This window comes from Lissotriton helveticus, chromosome 1_1 (assembly GCF_964261635.1).
Source record: "Lissotriton helveticus chromosome 1_1, aLisHel1.1, whole genome shotgun sequence".
In the NCBI taxonomy this organism is placed as follows: Eukaryota; Metazoa; Chordata; class Amphibia; order Caudata; family Salamandridae; genus Lissotriton; species Lissotriton helveticus.
Genome location: NC_136057.1, coordinates 1,286,387,052 through 1,286,407,929, shown reverse-complemented (window position 1 = coordinate 1,286,407,929; position 20,878 = coordinate 1,286,387,052). Strand labels below are relative to the sequence as shown.

Sequence of the window (20,878 nt, the reverse complement as noted above, 5' to 3'; positions counted from 1 at the left end):
TGCAGGTGAGTAGTGCGCTATACAAGTATCAATTTTACAATTTCTCCATGCCAGGTGCAATCCTTGTAACTTAACTGTTAACGGCAGGGATGTTAAAATCTTGGCACCTTCCCCCCTTCTGATTATGTGTAGGCCAAAGCTTAACTGGTTGTGATCACTGTGTGGGCTTTCATTAACGGCAGCCCTGGATACCCTAACTCACAGGTTGCGGCTGACAAAAATGTATTCTATGACAGAGGAGCATTACCCCGAAGGTAGCTTTGGCAATATAAAAAGGGTCACCGAGTTTGATGATATTAAGAAGATGGAACCTTTCACTGAATTGGAAAAGAGCCAGACTCCCCCTTTTCCCTGTGGTGTTTGTCTCTCCCGATGCTAAGGCAACCAAACATAGTTTGCTCATTTTCTGCCTAGGTTGGACCTAATTTAAGATTTAAATCCCCACCTAAAAACATTTGAAACCCTTTACGTTAAAAAACAGACTGTGCATCAAGATGGTGGATAACATCAGATAACACATTTAGATTGGCGATATGATCTGTTTGAAAATATCCATTGTAAAAGTTAATTAGAACAATACAAAGGAAATGTCACCATTTAGATAAAAGCACTTGAAAAAGACAGCTGTCAGAGAGGATAGGGGTAATCCTACAGTCTAGGGTGACTTTAACCCAGGTATTTAGCCCGCCCTGGCCCTGCTGGGGGGAAGCACACAGTGGGGATCATGTAAGAATGATAATCATCCAGACTAAAATCTTCAATGGCCCATGTCTCCTGCAAATATACGATGTCATGCTTGTGTATGCAGTGCCCCCCAATCCCCACATCCTATTTTGCTAGCAAGGCCGGCAATATTCTAAGGCAAAATATTCACATCACGGACCTGATCCCCAGATGTAGTTACAATGGGTAAACAGACATAATATCGACTCCAAAATATTGACTGGACATAATATCGAGTTCAAAATATAGACTGGACAAAATATCGACTGGACAGAATATAGACATCAAAAATATCGTTTTTAAGGGAAGTAAGTAATGTAATATCGAATGCTAAAAATATAGACAGTTAAAATATCGAAGTATATAATATAGGTAATTAAAAATATCTAATTTTTAATAGTATCTAATTTTTTATAATGTTTTTTATGTTATTATATGTGTGAAAATTGTGTATTTATGTTATAATTAATTTTAAATATTGAAATTTGTTTTTTTATTTTTTAAGTAATTAAATTCTGTAGTGGGTTGTGGCTTTATAGGGGAATAGGGTGAGAAGTAATTTAATTATAACTAATTAAATATGTAAATTTATTTATTGGTATTATTTTTTAATTAATTGTTAATTAATTTATATTTGGTAAATAATAAAATTTTAATTGGCAATTAATTTTAATTAATTGAATAATTGCTAATTATGTTAATTTTACTAATTTATTTTCTGTAGTGGGTTGTGGGTTTATAGGGGAATTGGGTGGGAAGTAATTTAATTAAAATTAATTAAATATGTTAAAAAATGTATTGGTATTTTTTTTAGAATTAATTGTTAATTCAAATTTTATGGGTAATTAATTAAATGTTAATTGGCAATTAATTTTATTTAATTGATTAATTGCTAATTATGTTAATTTTACTTATTTATTTTCAGTAGCGGGTTCTGGGTTTATAGGGGAATAGGGTGGGAAGTAATTTATTTATAATTAATTAAATAATTCAATTTATTTAATTGTATTTAATTTGAAATAATAGATAAATAAGTTTTAATTGTTAATTAAATAATTTTTAATTTATAATTCATTTGGATTAATAGGTAACACATAGTAATAATTAATTTTAATTTGTAATTTTATTTGATTAATTGTTATATTAAAATAAATTGGTAATTACTTTAAAATAATTTGTTATAGATATTAATTTATATTTTTTTAAATAATATATGAAGTATTTACTTTTCCTACTGTTGCACACTCTGGAGTGGGAATAGTAATTTTTACCCCTACGCTATCCAACGCTTTCCCTACTGTTGCACTCTTTGGAGTGGGAATAGTAATTTTTACCCCTACGCTATCCAATGCTTTCACTACTGTTGCACTCTTTGGAGTGGGAATAGTAATTTTAACCCCTACGCTATCCAACGCTTTCCCTACTGTTGCACTCTTTGGAGTGGGAATAGTAATTTTTACCCCTACGCTATCCAACGCTTTCCCTACTGTTGCACTCTTTGGAGTGGGAATAGTAATTTTTACCCCTACGCTATCCAACGCTTTCCCTACTGTTCCACTCACTGGAGTGGGAATAGTAATTTTAACCCCTACGCTATCTAACGCTTTCCCTACTGTTGCACTCTTTGGAGTGGGAATAGTAATTTTTACCCCTACGCTATCCAACGCTTTCCCTACTGTTGCAGTCACTGGAGTGGGAATAGTAATTTTTACCCCTCGCTATCCAACCCTTTCCCTACTGTTGCACCCACTGGAGTGGGAATAGTAATTTTTACCTCTACGCTATCCAATGCTTTCCCTACTGTTGCACTCACTGGAGTAGGAATAGTAATTTTAACCCCTACGCTATCCAACGCTTTACCTACTGTTGCACCCACTGGAGTGGGAATAGTAATTTTTACCTCTACGCTATCCAACGCTTTCCCTACTGTTGCACTCTCTGGAGTAGGAATAGTAATTTTTACACTTACGCTATCCTACGGTAATAATATTGATTATTATTTAATTATATTATGTTACTATATATATATGTTATTTAAATATTATAAGGTAATTTAAGTATTTTTAAGTATATTTTAGTAATTAATTTTTAATATTAATTTAATTTAACACTGTTTTTAATAAAGTCGATATTTTAATTAACTATATTTTTGTAAACGATATTTTGTAGTTGATATTTTTGTACTTACCTGTTCTGTCTGTCGATATTTTGTCAACGATATTTTTTCAACTCGATATTATGTCCCTCGATATTATGTCAGTGATCCGTTACAATGATCTTATTTGACTGCCTGAGTGTCTCTTTACACCTAGGGTTAATAATATGTAGGCAAGATTCCAGTGTGTTGGGTGGATAGGTCCAGTCCTTGGCTACTCTCCAGAGTTTTAGAAGGATTTTCTGAGTAAATCATTTTCAAGGAAATCACCCAAAGGGGAAAAACATTTATGAATGGGAATGACCAAGGGAGTTAGTTGAGGTGGGGTAAGACGTCGGGTGTGAACCATTTCTCTGTAAAAAAAAATTAAAAAGTGGCAAGATCTTGAGCTTGCCACTTTTGAGGCGGCCTTGCTCAAAGGTCTTCCAGTTTTATAAACAAGCTTGTAGTCTAGAATCGTCTGCTCTAAACAAGCGCCAGAGGAAATTGTTGTTACGCTGATGTAATCGCCCGTAATTTAAAGAATTTCACATACCCTTGGATCGAGAAATTCTCAAAATTATGTTATTATGCCACATCAGGTAACTACATACCTTTCACTGCAAGCATTTAGCATGAGCACACAGGAAAAACTTGAATGAGAGGCTGCTGTGTATGAGGCTTGCACTTTTTTGCACAATTGTTTTGCATAAAATGTGTCCCTGCATCTAAAATGTATGCAAGGACACATTTCTAAATAAAATATAATGCAAAATGGCAGCTTCTCCTTTCACCTTATTATTCATAATTTTGCTTACATTTTCTGAAACTTTGCATATTTACGCAAAAGCAGATTACACAAATTTCATAAATCTCCATTCTAAACATCCTTACCCGCAGCTGAAAGCACTTGAGTGGCAATCTCTGTATGTTCACGGTGCTACCCAATGGAACTCCATCCCACATCATCTAAGACTTGAACAATACTTTCTGAGATTTCCAAAGGGAGTGACGAATAATCTCTTCCATGCTGCCTTCAAGGCTGCCAAGGGCCAATTTTCCTAAATGCTAACTGCTTCATAAAATTACCCACCATCACTTTTATTGGTGAGACATCTAAGTGGCTGATTTCCAATTATCAAGATGGTAATATATTTCACTTTAGAGGATGCATAATGATGGTTCATTCACGTGCTTCCCCAGCTATCCAAGAGTGGCCCAAAGTGGTGGGTAGCCCCGGGCATGGTCCTGAAATAGAAGGTGTAGTCACTGCCCATGAGGAGATCAGAGTAGGACTCTTTAGATTCCTGGAGTGGGTTAGGAGTGGACTCTGGGATGTCAGGATAGGGTAGGGGACTGCCCGAGAACAGTGAAGGATTCTATATATAAATTTCTTTATTCGGTATTTCATAATAGAAATCCATAAAAGCAGTGTTATCCATATTGTTACAGTAATAAACAGAAGATCAGTTATACAGTAAAACTAGAGAGGAATAGTTAAAAAGTGTATCACTTCACATTTCATTAAATTCATTGTTCTATGTTTTAGGTGTATTCCTTACAAATTTTGTCTGTGCTTAAGAATACATTTCAAGAAGTTAACAACATGATAACAAATAGATTCAGACTCTAAAAACTGAAGGCGCAACATGGCAGGACGGCACTGTCTGAAACCCCACGATTTTAACAATGATAGCAGCCAAAATTTGCGATGATCATGATAAAATTTGCAAAACAGTACAGTATGTATGGTGGTCTGCACTGATTTGTCATCACAAGGACAAATACCTAAAATTGGCTCCCAAGTATTCGTCATGGGAAAGGCTACTAACCGATGAAAAAGGTTTAATCTAAATCTGGTTAGTAGAAATCGATCAAAAATACCAATTTCAAGCGTTAGATAAGGCTGAATAGTGATGGTAGTCTGGACCATAATTGCGTGGTGGACAGAGGCTTTCCCTATTTCACTGGCGAGCCTTAGTCCATCTAAGTGGCTCAGGGCCATTGCTTTCAGATCTTTCTTAGGTATCTCGCTGATCTTTGCTGGTGTGGTGTAAAATGTCTCTAGGCCTAGGTCTGTGAGGAAATTTCTAATATAGACGAGCCATCTTATTTTTGCCGAATGATCTAGTGCCATTGAATCTGCCACAATCCCTTTGGTTAATGTGTTTTTATCAGAGGTCTAAATACGCCGCCACAATAGCAACGGTTGGATTTTTGCCAGGTCCTCTATATGTGATATGCTTAGTTCAATGTGGGACGCATATGTAGAAGTTCGTCTTGGTGCTGCAAGGAGGAATCTTAAAAATGAGTTTTCTGCAACCTGTAGAGCACTAACATCCACATGCCCCCAGACGCCAGCCCCATACAGTGCTGTTGTCTGGCATTTAGCATTGTAGATTTTCAGTAATTCCACAGGCGACCGTTTGCCCAATTTCTGTGAAAAGGACATCAGGGCAGCTATTGCTCTCTTAAAACAATGCTTCCTACCCTCGACTGCCGCTTTCCAGGTCAATTTTTCGTCTATTGTAATACCTAGATAGGGATACTGGGCCGTCATTTCAAGTTTTTTATTATTAAGGAATATATCCTTGGGCCGTTTTCTCCCTTTGCCTGCCACCATTACGAAGGTCTTCTTAATGTTAATGTGGAGGTCAAGACTGCCCATAAAATCCGAGTACCTGGAGAGTGCCTTCTGTAATTCACGCTCAGTACGTGCCAGTATGACGGCGTCGTCTGCATAGAGCAGAGCGGGAATCAGGCGTTGTTTTACTTGTGGAAGGTCCTGGGCACCCCTTAGAAGCTCTGCCTCCAAGCTGTTTGTATAGAGGGAGAATAAAAAGGGGGCCAGGACACATCCTTGCTTGACTCCACGCTCTACTCCAAAAGGTGCCGACAACTCGCCCTTCGTACCGAAGCGGACTCTCGCGGAAGCCTTGGAATATAATTCCCTCAAAAAGTCTAAAAGTGGGGGGCCCACTCCCATTTGTGACAGTACTGACCAGACCTTTGTATGGGACACGCAATCAAAAGCTGTGGACAGGTCCACATACACCATGTAGAGCTTGTCCTGTTTTGCGTGAATATATTTTCCCAAGATCATGGATAGATTTAGGGCCTGTTCTACTGTACCGAAACCTTCCCGGAATCCGAATTGTAGATCGGACAGAACACTCCTTTCCTCTACCCACTGCTGGAGTCGCTCAAGGATGACCCTGCCAGCTACCTTGCCCAGCGAGTCCAGCAGTGAAATAGGGCGCTAGCAAGTAGGCTCCTGGCGGTCTCCCTTTTTAAAAATTGGGACCATGATGGACTTGCTCCAAGACTCTAACAGCCCCTTTTTTGCAGCTGCCGTACATACCCTGGTGAGTATAGGGGCCCAGAGGTCCACATTGTATTTAAAAATGTCCACCGGGACTCCGTCGGGCCCCGGAGCTTTTCCATTTTTACTTAGTTTTACCCAGTCATACCCAGTTTGGTATGGCAGAAGTGGGTAAGGGGGTTATCCTGCTCATTCACCATCCCACCACAATATTTTCCAAAATGTGGACAGGGATGTAGATTAAAATATCCCCCCCCATAGGAAAAAAACAGCACCTTTACCTCCTTTGGCCTGTCTAAAATTAGAGAGTTTCTCATTAAGATTTGATACCACCCTCAAAAATTCTCCTTCCTCCAAGTTGTTATAGAAATTATTAAGCAGAACTATCTCATTTTTGGGTAAGGAAAGGGAGAGAAGCTGGAAATTTACGTCCAGTTCACCAATAGTATTTTTAATTGCTGGATAGTGTTTGCTATATAAATATTTAATCCCCCCTTAGGCCTACCCATGGTCCCTACTAATGCTGGAGAAAAATACGTCCTAAATCCCAAGAGGTGAAGCTCCGTCAATGACCATGTCTCCTGAAGGCAGATGATTTGTTGTCTACCTAGGAAGCTCATGGCACTCCCATCTTCAATCTTGGAGCGAATACCGGCGATGTTCCAAGAAACAACGCCTAAGGCTTGGAGGTCCTTGTTGGGAACGTCACCTGTTTGAGGTTCAGGGGTAAGCTCCAGCTCCAGCTCCACTGACTTGGGCCTAATATGGTCTTCTGCCAGTGATGGTCAATCGACTGACTCAAGACCACTATATCTATTCATCGTTGGGATGCCATTCCAGCCCTCCCAACACGGTGGCTCTCTATAGGAATCCCTCTGATGTTGTCCTCCCCACCACTCTTCCCTCTCTCTACCCCGATATCGAGGGCCCACTGTGTGCCAAGATCCATCGTAATGGTAGCCATTACGGTGTCTCGGGGGGGTAAAATAAGGAAAGGCGCTTTGTTCCTATACCGCCAGTTAAACTCGGGTGTACCCATGAACAAATGTGGTCAACCAATCAAGGATCTTCAAAGGTAATAAGGACACAGTCTCCCTTTATTGTTTTCCTGCCATGCCCTACCCAAGGAGCTCTTCTTACCATCAGAATCTTGGTTGAGGAATAGGAAGTGATCGATTCGTGCTGAGCCAATGTTGGGCCTTGTTCTTTAGTGACCAAATTGGTTCAGAATTTTGATCCGCCGGTTCTGGGACGCCAGTCATTACAACAACGAAGGGACTAGCTTCTGGCGGCAAATTGACGGAAAATCTTCCGTCAGAAGGTCCTCTGTCCCACCATCTGTTCAGTTGTGTTGCTGGTGTTTTTAAACCAGTGTTATTATGTTCCAAGTTAGTATTAGTGATGGTAATTGGAGTATTAATTAATGGCTTCTCTGTTGTCTTACTTTTGGCAACTGTGGTTTGTATTGGTTTGGCTACTGCTCCTGGGGAATCGATTTTTTATTTTGGGCAGTGGGAGTAGAGGAGGGTTGCTTGCCTCCCCCGGCCTTTTGTACCCTCTGATTTGGCTTGGTTTTTATAGAGGTTGAGAGTTCGGCTAGTACTTTTTCTATCTTGGACAGCCTAACTTCTAATGATGTAAATATTTGCTTAAGTAAGTCTCCAATTTTTGTTAGCAGTTGGGTGTTGGAATTATCGTCTGCCTCTTTTCTTGATGGTGAATCGGTTGAGATTTCTACGCTAATAGGGGCCGGGGTATCATGTGGTGTATGATGTATGATCACCGTGTGGACGTCCTGATCTCCTATCAAAGGGGTACAGGGCGCTTCTCTGCTGTCTTAATTGGAGCTTTATTGGGTTTTTTAGTTTTTTGATTAGTTGGGCCTACAGGTTTTTTTTTCTTATTGCTCCCTCTCTCCTCCCTCTTGACTGCCTTATCTCTTCAGGGGTAGTTTGGATCGCTAAATCTGGGGTCTTTTCTAGATCCAAAGTTAATTGTGATTCAGAAAGCTGTGAGACCGATAGATCAACTGTGTTTGGTAAGCTATGCCTTTGACCACAGCCTTCACTCCGTCTAGAATCCCTACGGTGATCTTGCATCAGCCAGGTGACCCATGGAGGATCTTTTTGCGATAGCTAAATCTTGGGACACTCTACGTTCCATGAGCGAAATACTCTGATCTATAAACGAGTTAGCCCTGGTGATGAAGCTATCTATAGGACCTATAAGTTGCCCTTCCTTAGCAGCGGTTTTGCTTCTGCTTCCCCATGTAGACATAATAAAGATTTAAGAAATACTAGAGTTAAGATAAAAACAGTGAGTAATAATTATAAATATCCCTAGAATTGGTTTAGGACAAAAGAAAAGGTACATACAGTTTGGAAGCTAGTCCTGGGTGATGATTGTTTTTAGAGGGGGGGCCCAGCCCGGTCTTTAACGGTCTCTAACGGGCTACAACGGGCCCGCCGTTGTCCCGGGCTTCTCCCGGGACGCTCCCGCACGCTCCCGCGTAGCGGATGGTTATGTCGGATTTAAGGAGGCGGAAGTGGGCGGGGGCGGGGCAAGCAGGGAGAGCAGGTGCAGTTGGTTAGATCATGCAGGGACTCCTGGGAGATGGAGTCCCTGCAGCACTGCTCGCAGCCCTGCAAAAGTCCTGCCCTCGCTTCTGGTGCCCTCAGAGCTCACCCCCAGTTAGTGTGCAAGTCCCTTGATTCTGCGAAGCGGGACCCGCGGAACGGGTCCGGCGAGCAGCAGACAGGTCCCGAGTGAGGAAGAAGGAAATCAACGGCGAGGAGCAGACAGGTCCCGAGTGAGGAAGAAGGAAATCAACGGCTCCTCCCGGCAAGGCCAGTTCATGACAGTGTCCCACGATGACAGCAGGGACTCAGCTTTTCACTCCGTGGAGGGCGGGGGGGGGGCGGGGCAAGCAGGGAGAGCAGCTGCGGTTGGTTAGATCATGCAGGGACTCCTGGGAGATGGAGTCCCTGCGGCACTGCTTGCAGCCCTGCAAAAGTCCTGCCCTCGCCTCTGGTGCCCTCAGAGCTCACCCCCAGTTAGTGTGCAAGTCCCTTGATTCTGCGTAGCGGGACCCGCTGAGCGGGTCCGGCGAGCAGCAGACAGGTCCCGAGTGAGGAATAAGGAAATCAACGGCTCCTCCCGGCAAGGTCAGTTCACGACAATGTCCCACGATGAAAGCAGGGACTCAGCTTTTCACTCCGTGGAGGGCGGGGGGGGCAGGGAGAGCAGGTGCAGTTGGTTCCATCATGCAGGGACTCCTGGGAGATGGAGTCCCTGCGGCACTGCTCGCAGCCCTGCAAAAGTCCTGCCCTTGCCTCTGGTGTCCTCAGAGCTCACCCCCAGTTAGTGTGCAAGTCCCTTGATTCTGCGAAGCGGGACCCGCGGAGCGGGTCCGGCGAGCAGCAGACAGGTCCCGAGTGAGGAAGAAGGAAATCAACGGCTCCTCCCGGCAAGGTCAGTTCACGACAGTGAAGGATTCTGTTTTACCTGCTCCTGAGTTGGTGGCTGGGCTGATACCCAGTTGGATATCTAATCAGGAAGAGGCAGTGGGGTCAGACCTCATAATTAGGGTAGAGGCCCTGTAGCTGGAGGGTGTGCAGGAGGCTGTGCCCTAAGCAAACCCCTGCCTCTTGCACTGTTGTCGTACCAGCCTTGGGTGTGACTCTGAGGCCCCTCGAAGTCCTGGCTTGCCAAACTTTGGTATGGCTAGTGGATGCAGCCCCCAGGGTGGTGTGATGGTGCAGAAGGTGGGTTGCCCTGCAGTAGTAGTACCAGCTGACCAGGTGAGCCCTACAGTTGGGGAAGTGATTCATTCTTGGATCGTGGTGACCACCTCTGTCTGGTGGGTTGCTCTGAGCTAGCCAATGAGCAGATGACAGGGCCTTAACCCGGCACAGTTATGGTGGGTGTATTTTAGGTCTGCCAGTGGGGGGATGGTCGCGGTGAGGGTGTGAAAAAGGTGAGTCCACCTCCAGTGGTAGTACTATTCCTATCTAAAGTCAGGGATTGTATTTGCCACTTCGCTGTCAAACGAATAGCTCTCGAGCACTAAACTCAGCAGACTCCAGCATGGCGCACTTCAAGTGTACCAGTCTTAAAGTGGTGCCCTATGACCAGGCAAGGAGTCAGCAGGTGGGGCAGCCCTCCGTCGAGTGGATTAAAGGAGGCAGTGTTGTCCTCAAGACGTGTTGAACCTTTCACAAGCGGATCTTTATGGTCCCTGATTGGTCTTTGTGTTAACAGTAGATAGTCTGGGAAGTGGCTTTAAAGGAGGGCTGGGTCAACCATGTCACTCTCAGTGCCCCACAGTACTTCCTGCTGACCTGATGGGGCTGTAGGGAGTCCACAGGTGAGGGGTTCTTGCTCAGGGAACTACCTGGCGTAACTCTTGACTGGGAGCATTCCTTGGTTGGGCTGGAGTCCTCTTAGGGGACACAGTCATCCTGAGAGGGTGTGGAGGCAGCCTAGACCCCAGAGTAGGTACTGTGGGTGAGTTTCAGCGGCCCGGTAAAGGATCTGTCTGAATCTTTAGGGTGTAGTGACCCGGTTGAGTGAGGGTACTGGGTTGTGTATTCTCCAGAGGGGGGCAATGAGTGACCTGTGAGACAGGTACCAGACATGTCTGTTGTGTTGGTATCAGTGCTGAGACACTGAACCCTTGCCAGGAATGGTTGGTGGACAAAGCATTGCGTGACCCAGGGCAAAGGTGGGCCTAGACCTGCTCAGGTCATGTAGGTGGTTAGTGTCGTGGATGCTGCCAATCCAGACCTAGAAGGGCTCTTAGTGCAGTCTTAGTGCAGTCTGGGTTCCCTGTAGGGAGAGTTAGCCACATAGTTGAGATAGGTTGGTGGCCTTATCATAGAAAGGCCAGTGGAAGGTGGCAGTGGTAGTGGACAAGTGGAGAACGGTGTGTCTGGTCAGAATCCATTCCCACTTGTTACCACTGACTGGGTAAGAGTACCCATGAGCAATGACTATCCCTCCCATGGATTCAGCTGATGGTGGCATGTGTTGCAAGATAGGTTCCACCCATTTAATACGGCCAGATTGTTTCCTTTTTGGATCATCCAGTTTTGGACTTTTTTTACTGTGGGTTAATCTCAGTAATTGTGTCTCAACCTCGATAATCAGAAGGCAAATGGACTGCCCATGTTTACTGCCAGTGTCTGTATTTTAGGATACGGCTGCTGCAACACAGCTAGGATAAGCGGCACTTGGCTAGTTACACACAAATACATGTGCACACACATGTACACACATTGTCAGGCTGCATGTGTGTGAGCTTTCTAGCCCAGTGACAGTGCACAGATAGCTTGGCCTAGAGAACTCTGGAGGGTTTTATATTGTCTAGGTCAGGCCTTATAATGTTAGTCTGCACTTATTGGTAAAATTTGTGTGATATACTGTTTTGTATGCAACACTTTATTTTATACTTGGGGGAAATCTGCCGTAAGGTGCAGTTTCTCTTCCCTTAGGCCTAAAAAGTACAGTGAGATATGAAACTGGGGTGGAAAAGGTGTACCCATGTCATATTTGCACAGCAGATGTGACCAGTGGCTCTTGGATGACACCATCTTGAACTGTCCCAGCATGCTGTGTAGTGATGTGGCACCCTAGGATTGGAATGGGGGGCCTGCATTCTAGAACCTCCAACCCCTTATAAAAGCTCTTGCACAAGGGAGAGACAGTGCTATTGGTGCTAAGGTATTTTAAAATTGCCTCATTTATATATTTGTAAATTAATGCATAGTATTTAGTAGCGTATGTGTAAAACACATATGCCTTTCCTTTTCCCAAAGAAAAAGCACTGACTGGACAATCATTTATGCAGTGGTAATACAGAGTGCCAGTGGTGATTACTAGCCCACACAGCACTCCATGAGATGAACAAATCAATGGCTGCAGTGGGGTGCTTGGTTCCCAGTAAGGAAAAATTGTTGGCCTATTTATTGTGCAGCTCTCACATCCTGTACAATGAAATAATCCAGTTTCCTACAACTGTCTCCTGGGCTGTTGGAGCAGGTCCTCCTTACTCTTTGCACCACAGGGACCCATCGCCAATGAGGGGAGGCCAAGGAGCCGGGCTGGCTACAATTTGTCTGTGACATGTAATTGCTTCACTTACATCTCAAAAGTCAGGCCAAGAGGATGGGTATATCTGTATCTGAGATTGTCACCTCTCAGCTTCCTGGTGATTGACCTGAAATTTAGTCTGTATGGAGAGTAGCTTGAGATAATCATTGATAGACAATACAAGTATATTCTTGTTAGTAGATCTCACCTTTGATGTGTGCCATCGTCATTACTGCTTTGTCTCTGTGTAACAGTGGAGCTTAGTTCAAATATCCCTTGGTTTCAGCATTGGCAGGGATTAATTAGGACCCACCCATTGAACCCTGTTAAGTCACACTTCCTGTTGTCTGTCTCCCCGCAGGGAGGAGAACATGCCAACCAGGAATGTTTCTAGCTTGGAGCCCTCAATGTCTTCTCTCAGTCCTTGAGTTCGCAGGTTTTCTCAGTGGAAAAGTCTCTCAAGATTTTTGATTTTACTGAGAGCATCTTGTAACATCTGATCCATGATCACCCTACTATGGAAATCATTTGCACGACCTCCACAGAATCCATCTTGGTTTAAACATCTACCAACATATGTCCCACCAAGTCTACATCAGATCAAATTTCGCTCTCTCTGTAGCACCCATTGTTAGGCAGGGGCACACCACTCTTTCCTCTCACATCCCAGCCCACCTCAACCACAGCTATTCTCTGCTGTCTCTTCCCTGCCTCAGAGCTGCTTCCCAGAGCACACTGTGCTACAGGGCCAGCTTGTTTGGTGCAGGAGCCACCTTCCTTTAATTAGCAAACAATAATTTACAGTCGGGCCAGGAGCATTAGCGGAGTACATCTTGCTACTCCACCATCTTGGCCATACCTGCCCAGCTGGACTAGAGATTTCAATAGACTTTGAATTGTTTCCCTTCTCAGACACTAGTGACTGGACATAAGGTCCATACTGAATTTACCACAAGACCATTCAGGAGTACCATTGTCATCCATAAGTTGAATTTAATTCTTGTTTGAGTAATTTGACTATCCGCTTGGAGTGCATTTGTATTGTGCTTCTACAGAACAATACCTATTCAGGATATTGCTCAGTTATCAAAAATCTAATAAGATGTCTCATTGTCCCCTTCCAGTGAGGCATCCTGGGAAGTGTGCTATCTTTTCTTCCTTGTGGAAGAGATAGCTCTTCTGAATTAATGATCTATTGGTGAATATGTGGCTGTGGGATGAGGATGGATCTTTAGAGGCTCTGTGACTGAGCCAGGACCTGTAGGTAAGGTGACACTGCAAGCAATACTACTTGCACAATGGTGAATACTAGTTCATTTGCTGGGAAAGCAATTCCAAGGGCTTCGACCGTGCCTATTCTTTTCAATAGTCCCACGTTGGAGGTTAAGAGAGACTGGTTCTTCTCAATTAAATGTAGCGAAGCACTGTGCATCTATGCTCTCTAGATGCATGGTACAGTAGCTTATTACAGAAAGAGGAAGCTTACACAGGGAAAGCTGCCTGTCTCTGACATCATGTTTGGTTCTGGAAAGTGGGATTCCCTAGTACTGAGTGGTCAGGACTATGTCCTCACTATCCCTTTGAGAGAGTATGGGCCTCTAGGCACCCCTTACATGTCTCTCTTATGGAAAAAGACTACCCGAGGGTACTGGCTTTGAACATTTGCATGTGGAGAATGGCAAGTGACCCTACTACCGACACTGACAGATGTCAATGTACATAGCCCAAGTAGTGTGGCATTGGACCATTGCTGTTTGACAATCTTCTCAGCAGATCTCCCACCTGTGTGCGACCAGACATGTGAAACAAAGGCAACTGAGACACTAGTCTGTGTTTGCCATTGTAACAGTATGTTCCTTCAAAATTTCACCTGTTGCAAGGCTGGAGGTATTCACCCAGCAATTAGGTTTCCAGGATATTTTATTTTATTGCTGGTATCATTTAAAGTGCAAACCTACCCAACAATGGCAGTGAAACTCTGCTTGTGACGACAAGAAAAGTAGCCACATATGAAGGTATTTAGAGAAGCGGTTACATTTACCATTAGATTTCACGACTATAAGAAATACGTCCAAATACTTAAGAGAAACATGGTCACATATCAAAGGAAAATAATGAAGGAAATAGGTTGTTTAGCCCTTAAAACATTTCACACTATTCAGAATAAACCTTTCATGTGATGATCAGAAGTGATAAATAAAAAAGAAACAGCTGGGGCGTAGATGCTTTGTTATGCATAAGTGGGTGGGCCTTTCCATCATCACTTCTTGGCCTATCATAAAGGCCTTGGATGAATTAATAGTCTTAAAGCTTTTACAATTGCGAAAGGAAATAGGATTAGCTGTTGTTTGCCACAGTTTTAATTCTTCTGAAGGATATGGAGGTCTAGGCAGATTCAAGCTGCTCTGATATATTAATTTAAAAAAGGGTACCATGGCGGCTTTCAAATGCCATGGACTTCTTTCGCCTGCAAAAGCATGTGGGAGATGAAAGAACGGCTGCTCTGGTGTCCTTATTATGAATAGGACATCATGACTGATTTCAGTTGCCCTAGACCCCCAACCCCCAATGCATTTGGAAGATGAGGGACCTGAGACCAGTTGTACCAGTGTTCTCTTTGCAGTTAGGACACTGGAGGAATTGCCCACATGAGGGTGACTTTATGGGTTTACGAGAATCCGCCCTGGTGCAACCTTCAGGAAGGAAAGGGAAAGCTCTGGGGGGGGGGGGGGGTCACAAATGGGTCAATTAAACGCTCCTGGGCTTTAAACAAGATGGTAAAAGTGGAGGTGGATAATCAGTTTACTTGAACATAGCATCCTAGACTTTGAAAAATGAAAATATTTCAAAACAAAGTGATTAATGAGTTTTGTACTCCCACCAGACCAATACAATATATGTCAGCCAACATATTTAAAATATAAAACAAAAAAAAGGAAACACTCTCAATCGTAATAAACTATGGCACTATGGCAATTCAGATTTTATCTTTTTTAACTATCTCCCTGTGATCATGAATACAAAGAGAGATTAAATAAAATGTTTTTTTAAAGTTTTTTTTTTATTGCCTGGTGTTTTTTTAAAATATTTTTTACTACCAAGGAACATTGAAGCTCATAATAACCAGGTAAATTGGGAATTGAATGTGGTAGACTCCGATTTAAAACAAGTGTTGAGTGTTACAGGGAACTGTAATACTCATCAAAGCCAGGAGCTATTGAGGCTCCTTACTGCCTTGAGTCATTGATGAACATTACTGTGTGGAGCTGATATTTATGCTTGTTAGTGGCTGAGGCCAATGCTGCTGATTATTGCCTAGGACCATGGATGGTCTCCACTAGGTGGAGCCATTATTGTGCATTATTGCATGGAGCCATTGATGCTTATTAACACCTGGGGCTGCTAAGGCATTGGCGCTCATTACTATGCGGGCCATTAATGTTCACTGCTACCTCCCTAGTGCCAATACTGATCCTTGTTACTGCTGAGGGCCACTGATGCTCATTACTTTCACAGACGGTTGAAGCTCAATATGGCTTGGCCACAGAGATGTTCATTACTGTCTGGAAGCATTAATGCTCTTTAACCCGTTCCATGCGTCGGACGGCCCCTGGCCGACCGACGTTATGGTGGGCGTTGGAGTCAGACGGCTGGGGCCGGTTTAATTTCCTCACGTGTAAAATCCGCCTGCACAGAGGGGAAATTTACATCACAGCCAACGGGTTAATGGTTGGGAACATTAACCCCTCCCATGCCCATGACGAGCTCAGCTCATCATGAGCCACGGTGCTCCGGTGCTCATGACGAGCTCAGCACGTCATGGCCCGTGGAACGCTCGCACGCTGGGCTAATTCCCCTGCTGTGCTGAGCGTTCCATTAAACGGGCATGGCCGTGACGAGCTCAGCTCGTCATGAGCACCGGATCACCGTGGCTCATGACGAGCTGAGCTCGTCATGAGCATGGGGGCGCTGTGCGCGCCCCCCAGCACAGGAGGGGAATAGCCCCAGCAGCCAAGGGGTTAATACACAGTACTACCTGGAAGTCTTCTGACTGTGCCATTGATGCTCATTATTGCATGCTGCCATTGAGGTTCATTAGTGCCTGGAGTCATTTTTGCTTACCATTGCCCCGGGCCATCCATGAGACCTGAAACCATGAAAAAGCACCAAGAAAAATCTCACAGGGCCTTGGTAAAACCAAGGGTAGAGTTGTGTCTTGGGGAAAATATGTCAAACAATCTTTCTCTGCCACATGACCCCAGCAGGGTGGTGCTGCATTTATAGTAACACCATACACAAACTCTCATTCACCAAACAGGTATTTAATTGAAGAATATCCAAGGTTAACAGTCAGCAATAGTACATACCCGGAAATGTGAAAAGATGGGTGATATACCAGTTAAGGCAGTAATTAAGGATGTTGGGGACACTGAGGGCGTGAATACCATTTGGGCAAGAGTATCAGACATGTAATGGATGAAAACAGCAGGAATGTCTCACAAACCACTACACATTATGCAGCACAATTTTGGAACGTTTGATTCATTTATGCTAGAGAGGCATTTTTGGGTGAAACCTCCTCATTTTGCAGAAAATGGTGCATTTTGAGGAAAAAAAGGTGTGTCTTTTGCTTTCCTCGCCCTAAGTGCGTTGGGTTTGCCCAGACGTGAGTCCCAGGCTCACTGTGCCACTGGATTCAAGCTAGCCTGGCTGATGGGGGCTGATGCCCCAAAACCGGTCCTAGGATACTTATTTCGGTCCAGGGAGGACCTGGCTTGGCATTTCGGTATGGATTGTTCCCATGAAGAACTGAGTCAAGACTGATTTGCATATGGCTGGGTCTAAAGTGGGGTGGCATAGTGAGCAAAAGCACAATGGATTTAACCCAGATCCCTTGACTGGAGGTGAATGTTTGATTTTCTATTTATTCTGTCCATCATCTGTATGCTCTGCTGCCTCAATGCGGGGTTTACCCTACAATAATCCCCAAAGCATACATACAAACATATATACATACTTGCATACATACATAAGTAGAACCCCAATTCCCATTGTCAAAAAGGAGAAACCTGCTTAAATTGTATATTTTGCAGCGTTTAGCAAATCCATTAACATTTTGCAGACCCTCCTCAAAGCAGGTGTAATTATTCATGCAGCTTACACATGTGTAGGGGTAGAAAATTAAAAACACACCTTAAAGCCAAATGCTTATTTTATTCAATAGTACACCTAGTGAATATAGAATCGTTTGGTGACCTTTTCCGCACCTTTTTCCCTGCTTGTGCCAGGTCACTTGAATGTATGTTTCAATCAGTGTGTAAAGGGCATTTATTCTGAACTTATGTTCATGCCATAGAAGTACTAATTTTGGGCCGTTCACAAAATGTGAATTTCCTGTCCCTGACAACTCTTCTGGCACTTCTATTTTCTCATGGTTATATGGCTCCGCTCCTTAAAACTACTGACCTTTCACAATTACTCAGATTTTCTTATGAGTATTTTATGCATGAGTACCCCAGTGTGAAATTTACAGCGTACCTAAGGGCCAAATTTACAGCTCTTTTTATGTGAGTTATTACGGAATCACCCTCTTAGACTTTCTAGACTGCTAAGTTTGCTGATTATCTATCTATCTATCTATCTATCTATCTATCTATCTATCTATCTATCTATCTATCTATCTATCTATCTATCTATCTATCTATCTATCTATCTATCTATCTATCTATCTATCTATCTGTCTGTCTGTCTGTCTGTCTGTCTGTCTGTCTGTCTGTCTGTCTGTCTGTCTGTCTGTCTGTCTGTCTGTCTGTCTATCTGTCTGAATGTGCGTCCATCCATCACTTCATCTATCCATCGATTTCTGTCTGCGTGTTTATTTTCTGTCTTTCTCTCTGCCCATCTTTAAAATGAACAAAAAATCTTGACACACCGGTTGCTGTACTTTGGTCCGCTTGTCTCCTTAAAAATCGTACAATTTCTTATGTGAAATTTCTTCAGTTCTATAAATTTAACGTTGATATGCAATTGTTTGCCTATGTTACGGGTTTCATTCGACAAAACCACCATAACTAAACAGGGTACATCTTTTCACAACCTTTGATTTCAGGTGGCATCGGAATATTTCAAAGACTTTCACCTTTTGCTCACAGGAGTCATTTGCTTAGCAACATCGATTGAAAAGTGGAATTTGCACAAGCGAATAGCTCTGAAGATGGTGATGCTGGTGGGGGTGAACCCTGCATGGTAGGTACTGGTGTACCAGTGGTGATTCTCTTTCTCAGGTGAGGAATTCTCTGTAAACTGCCAAAGATGTTTTCAGTTTTGCTGTCATTGCATGTTACAGTTTTCCTAGCACAGGTGATTGGCATCACCTGGTACCATCCACCACCCCACTTACAAGACAGTCCATTTTACACCCACTGACCTCAAATAGCATCCACCAGCCCCAGCTTTTAATGTCTTTATTGGACTAACTCAGAATTGTACACTCAGATCATGTTGTCCAAAATAAGTTTGAAGTTGGACAGACATCTTGTAGTAAGCCAGTGGTGTTGGAATCATAGTCTTAGAGAGACTGGTGAAATTAGTGGTTTTACCCTTCAACCAAAATCCTGTAATCATATCTCCAGGATAGAATTGAACTTCTGAGTGTCTGGCAACAATCATGTACCGCTGCTATCTGCTGAGCTGCCAGTGAAGATAGAGCTCAGGGGATACTCTGTACCCGCATGGAAGGCACTGGATCTGATTTACAAAGATTTTGCTATGAGTAGATGTAACATACTTTTGCACTACTCCTGGCTTACTGCTGAATTCCAGGAGTAAGCCTGGAGTACTACTGGCTTAATCTTGGAATTTAGGAGTTTTCAAAGAGAAGTTGAAATAAAATCTTTGCAAATCGGTCCACCTTTGCTTCACACACAGAAATGGGTTTCTCGTTTGTGTCAATAGAAGTGAAGAGAAGTTACACGAATAGGCATCAGACATACATCCAAGATAAACCCTTGTCTTACACCAGTATATCCTCAAAACATCTCACTGGGACAGAAGAACAAGCATTTACAATGCAATGGTCTCGGCAATATTATAGGTAGAGCTATTGGTATTGCTCATTATTTTTTTTATCTTTTTTGTATCCCTAAAAAAATGGCATTGTCATTTCTATTGGCATTAGCTTTTTTTTTTTGCATATGTGATACCTATTGCATTAGCAGAGAGAGAGTGAGGTAGTGAGATAGAGAGAGAGAGTGAGGTATTGAAATAGAGAGAGAGTGAGGTAGTGAGAGAGGGTGAGGTAGATAGAGAGTGAGGTAGTGAGATAGAGAGTGAGGTAGTGAAAGAGTGAGGTAGTGAGGGAGAGGGATGTTGTGAGGTAGTGAGATATAAGCATAGAGTGATGTTGTGATGTAGTGAGATAGAGAGAGAGGTAGTGAAAGAGAGTGAAAGTGAGTTAGTGAGATAGAAAGAGTGAGGTAGTGAGATAGAGAGTGATTGAGGTAGTGAGTTAGAGAGAGAGTGAAGTTGTGAGCTAGAGAGTGAGGTAGTGAGAGAGTTAGGTAGTGATGTTTTGAGAGAGATAAGTTGTGAGATAGTGAGGTAGTGAGATAGATAGAGTGGAGTAGTGAGGTAGAGAGAGTTATGTAGTGAGAGAGAGGTAGATAGAGAGTGAGGTAGTGAGAGACAGAGAGTGAGGTAGTGAAAGAGTGAGGTAGTGAGGGAGAGGGATGTTCTGAGGGTGTGAGATAGAAACGGTGAGTGAGTTTGTGAGGTAGTGAGATAGAGAGAGTGAGGTAGTGAAAGAGAGAGTGAAAGTGACTTAGTGAGATAGAAAGAGAGAGAGTGAGGTAGTGAGAGAGAGAGAGAGTGAGGTAGTGAGTTAGAGAGAGAGTGAGGTAGTGAGTTAGAGAGAGAGTGAAGTTGTGAGGTAGTGAGATAGAGAGTGAGTTAGTGAGAGAGTGATGTAGTGAATTTTTGAGGGAGTGAGTCGTGATATAGTGAGGTAGTGAGAGTGAGATAGTGAGATAGAAAGAGAGAGGGTGAGGTAGTGAGATAGAGAGAGAGTGAGGTAGTGAGTTAGAGAGAGAGTGAGGTAGTGAGTTAGAGAGAGAGAGTGAAGTTGTGAGGTAGTGAGATAGAGAGTGAGTTAGTGAGAGAGTGATGTAGTGAATTTTTGAGGGAGTGAGTCGTGATATAGGGAGGTAGTGAGATAGTGAGATAGAAATAGATAGAGTGAGGTAGTGAGATAGAGAGAGAGTGAGCTAGTGAGATAGAGAGAGAGTAAAGTTGTGAGGTAGTGAGTTTGAGAGTGATGTGGAATGCATGCTAACAATAAGCAACAAACAAACATGCTACAAATACCTCCCACCCCAAGACCGGCACTTACCTCTCATGCCGCTGATCAGCACACATAAGCTGTCAGGAGAAACAAGAACAATCTATCCCAGGCTCATTGGCGCTTGTTCCATTGCCCATCATGGACCGGGCATAAAAGGCAACAGTTTCCTGATACACCGCCAAACTCTCCAGGCACAAGAGAAACGAGAGCGGCGACCTCATCAGCGGGAGGGGGCGGGAAAAAGACACGGACAGCGGGAGGGGAGCACCCC

General features: G+C 43.3%; 1 protein-coding gene across 1 annotated transcript in view; it reads left to right on the top strand.

Moving 5' to 3' along the window:
- Positions 1 to 20,878, top strand: part of SLC13A1 (solute carrier family 13 member 1) — a 328,809-nt gene that overhangs the window by 110,022 nt on the left and 197,909 nt on the right. The window contains exon 3 of the mRNA XM_078680827.1: positions 18,379 to 18,515. Within this exon, the coding sequence (XP_078536953.1) occupies positions 18,379 to 18,515 (137 nt within the window). The remainder of the gene's footprint in view (positions 1 to 18,378; positions 18,516 to 20,878) is intronic.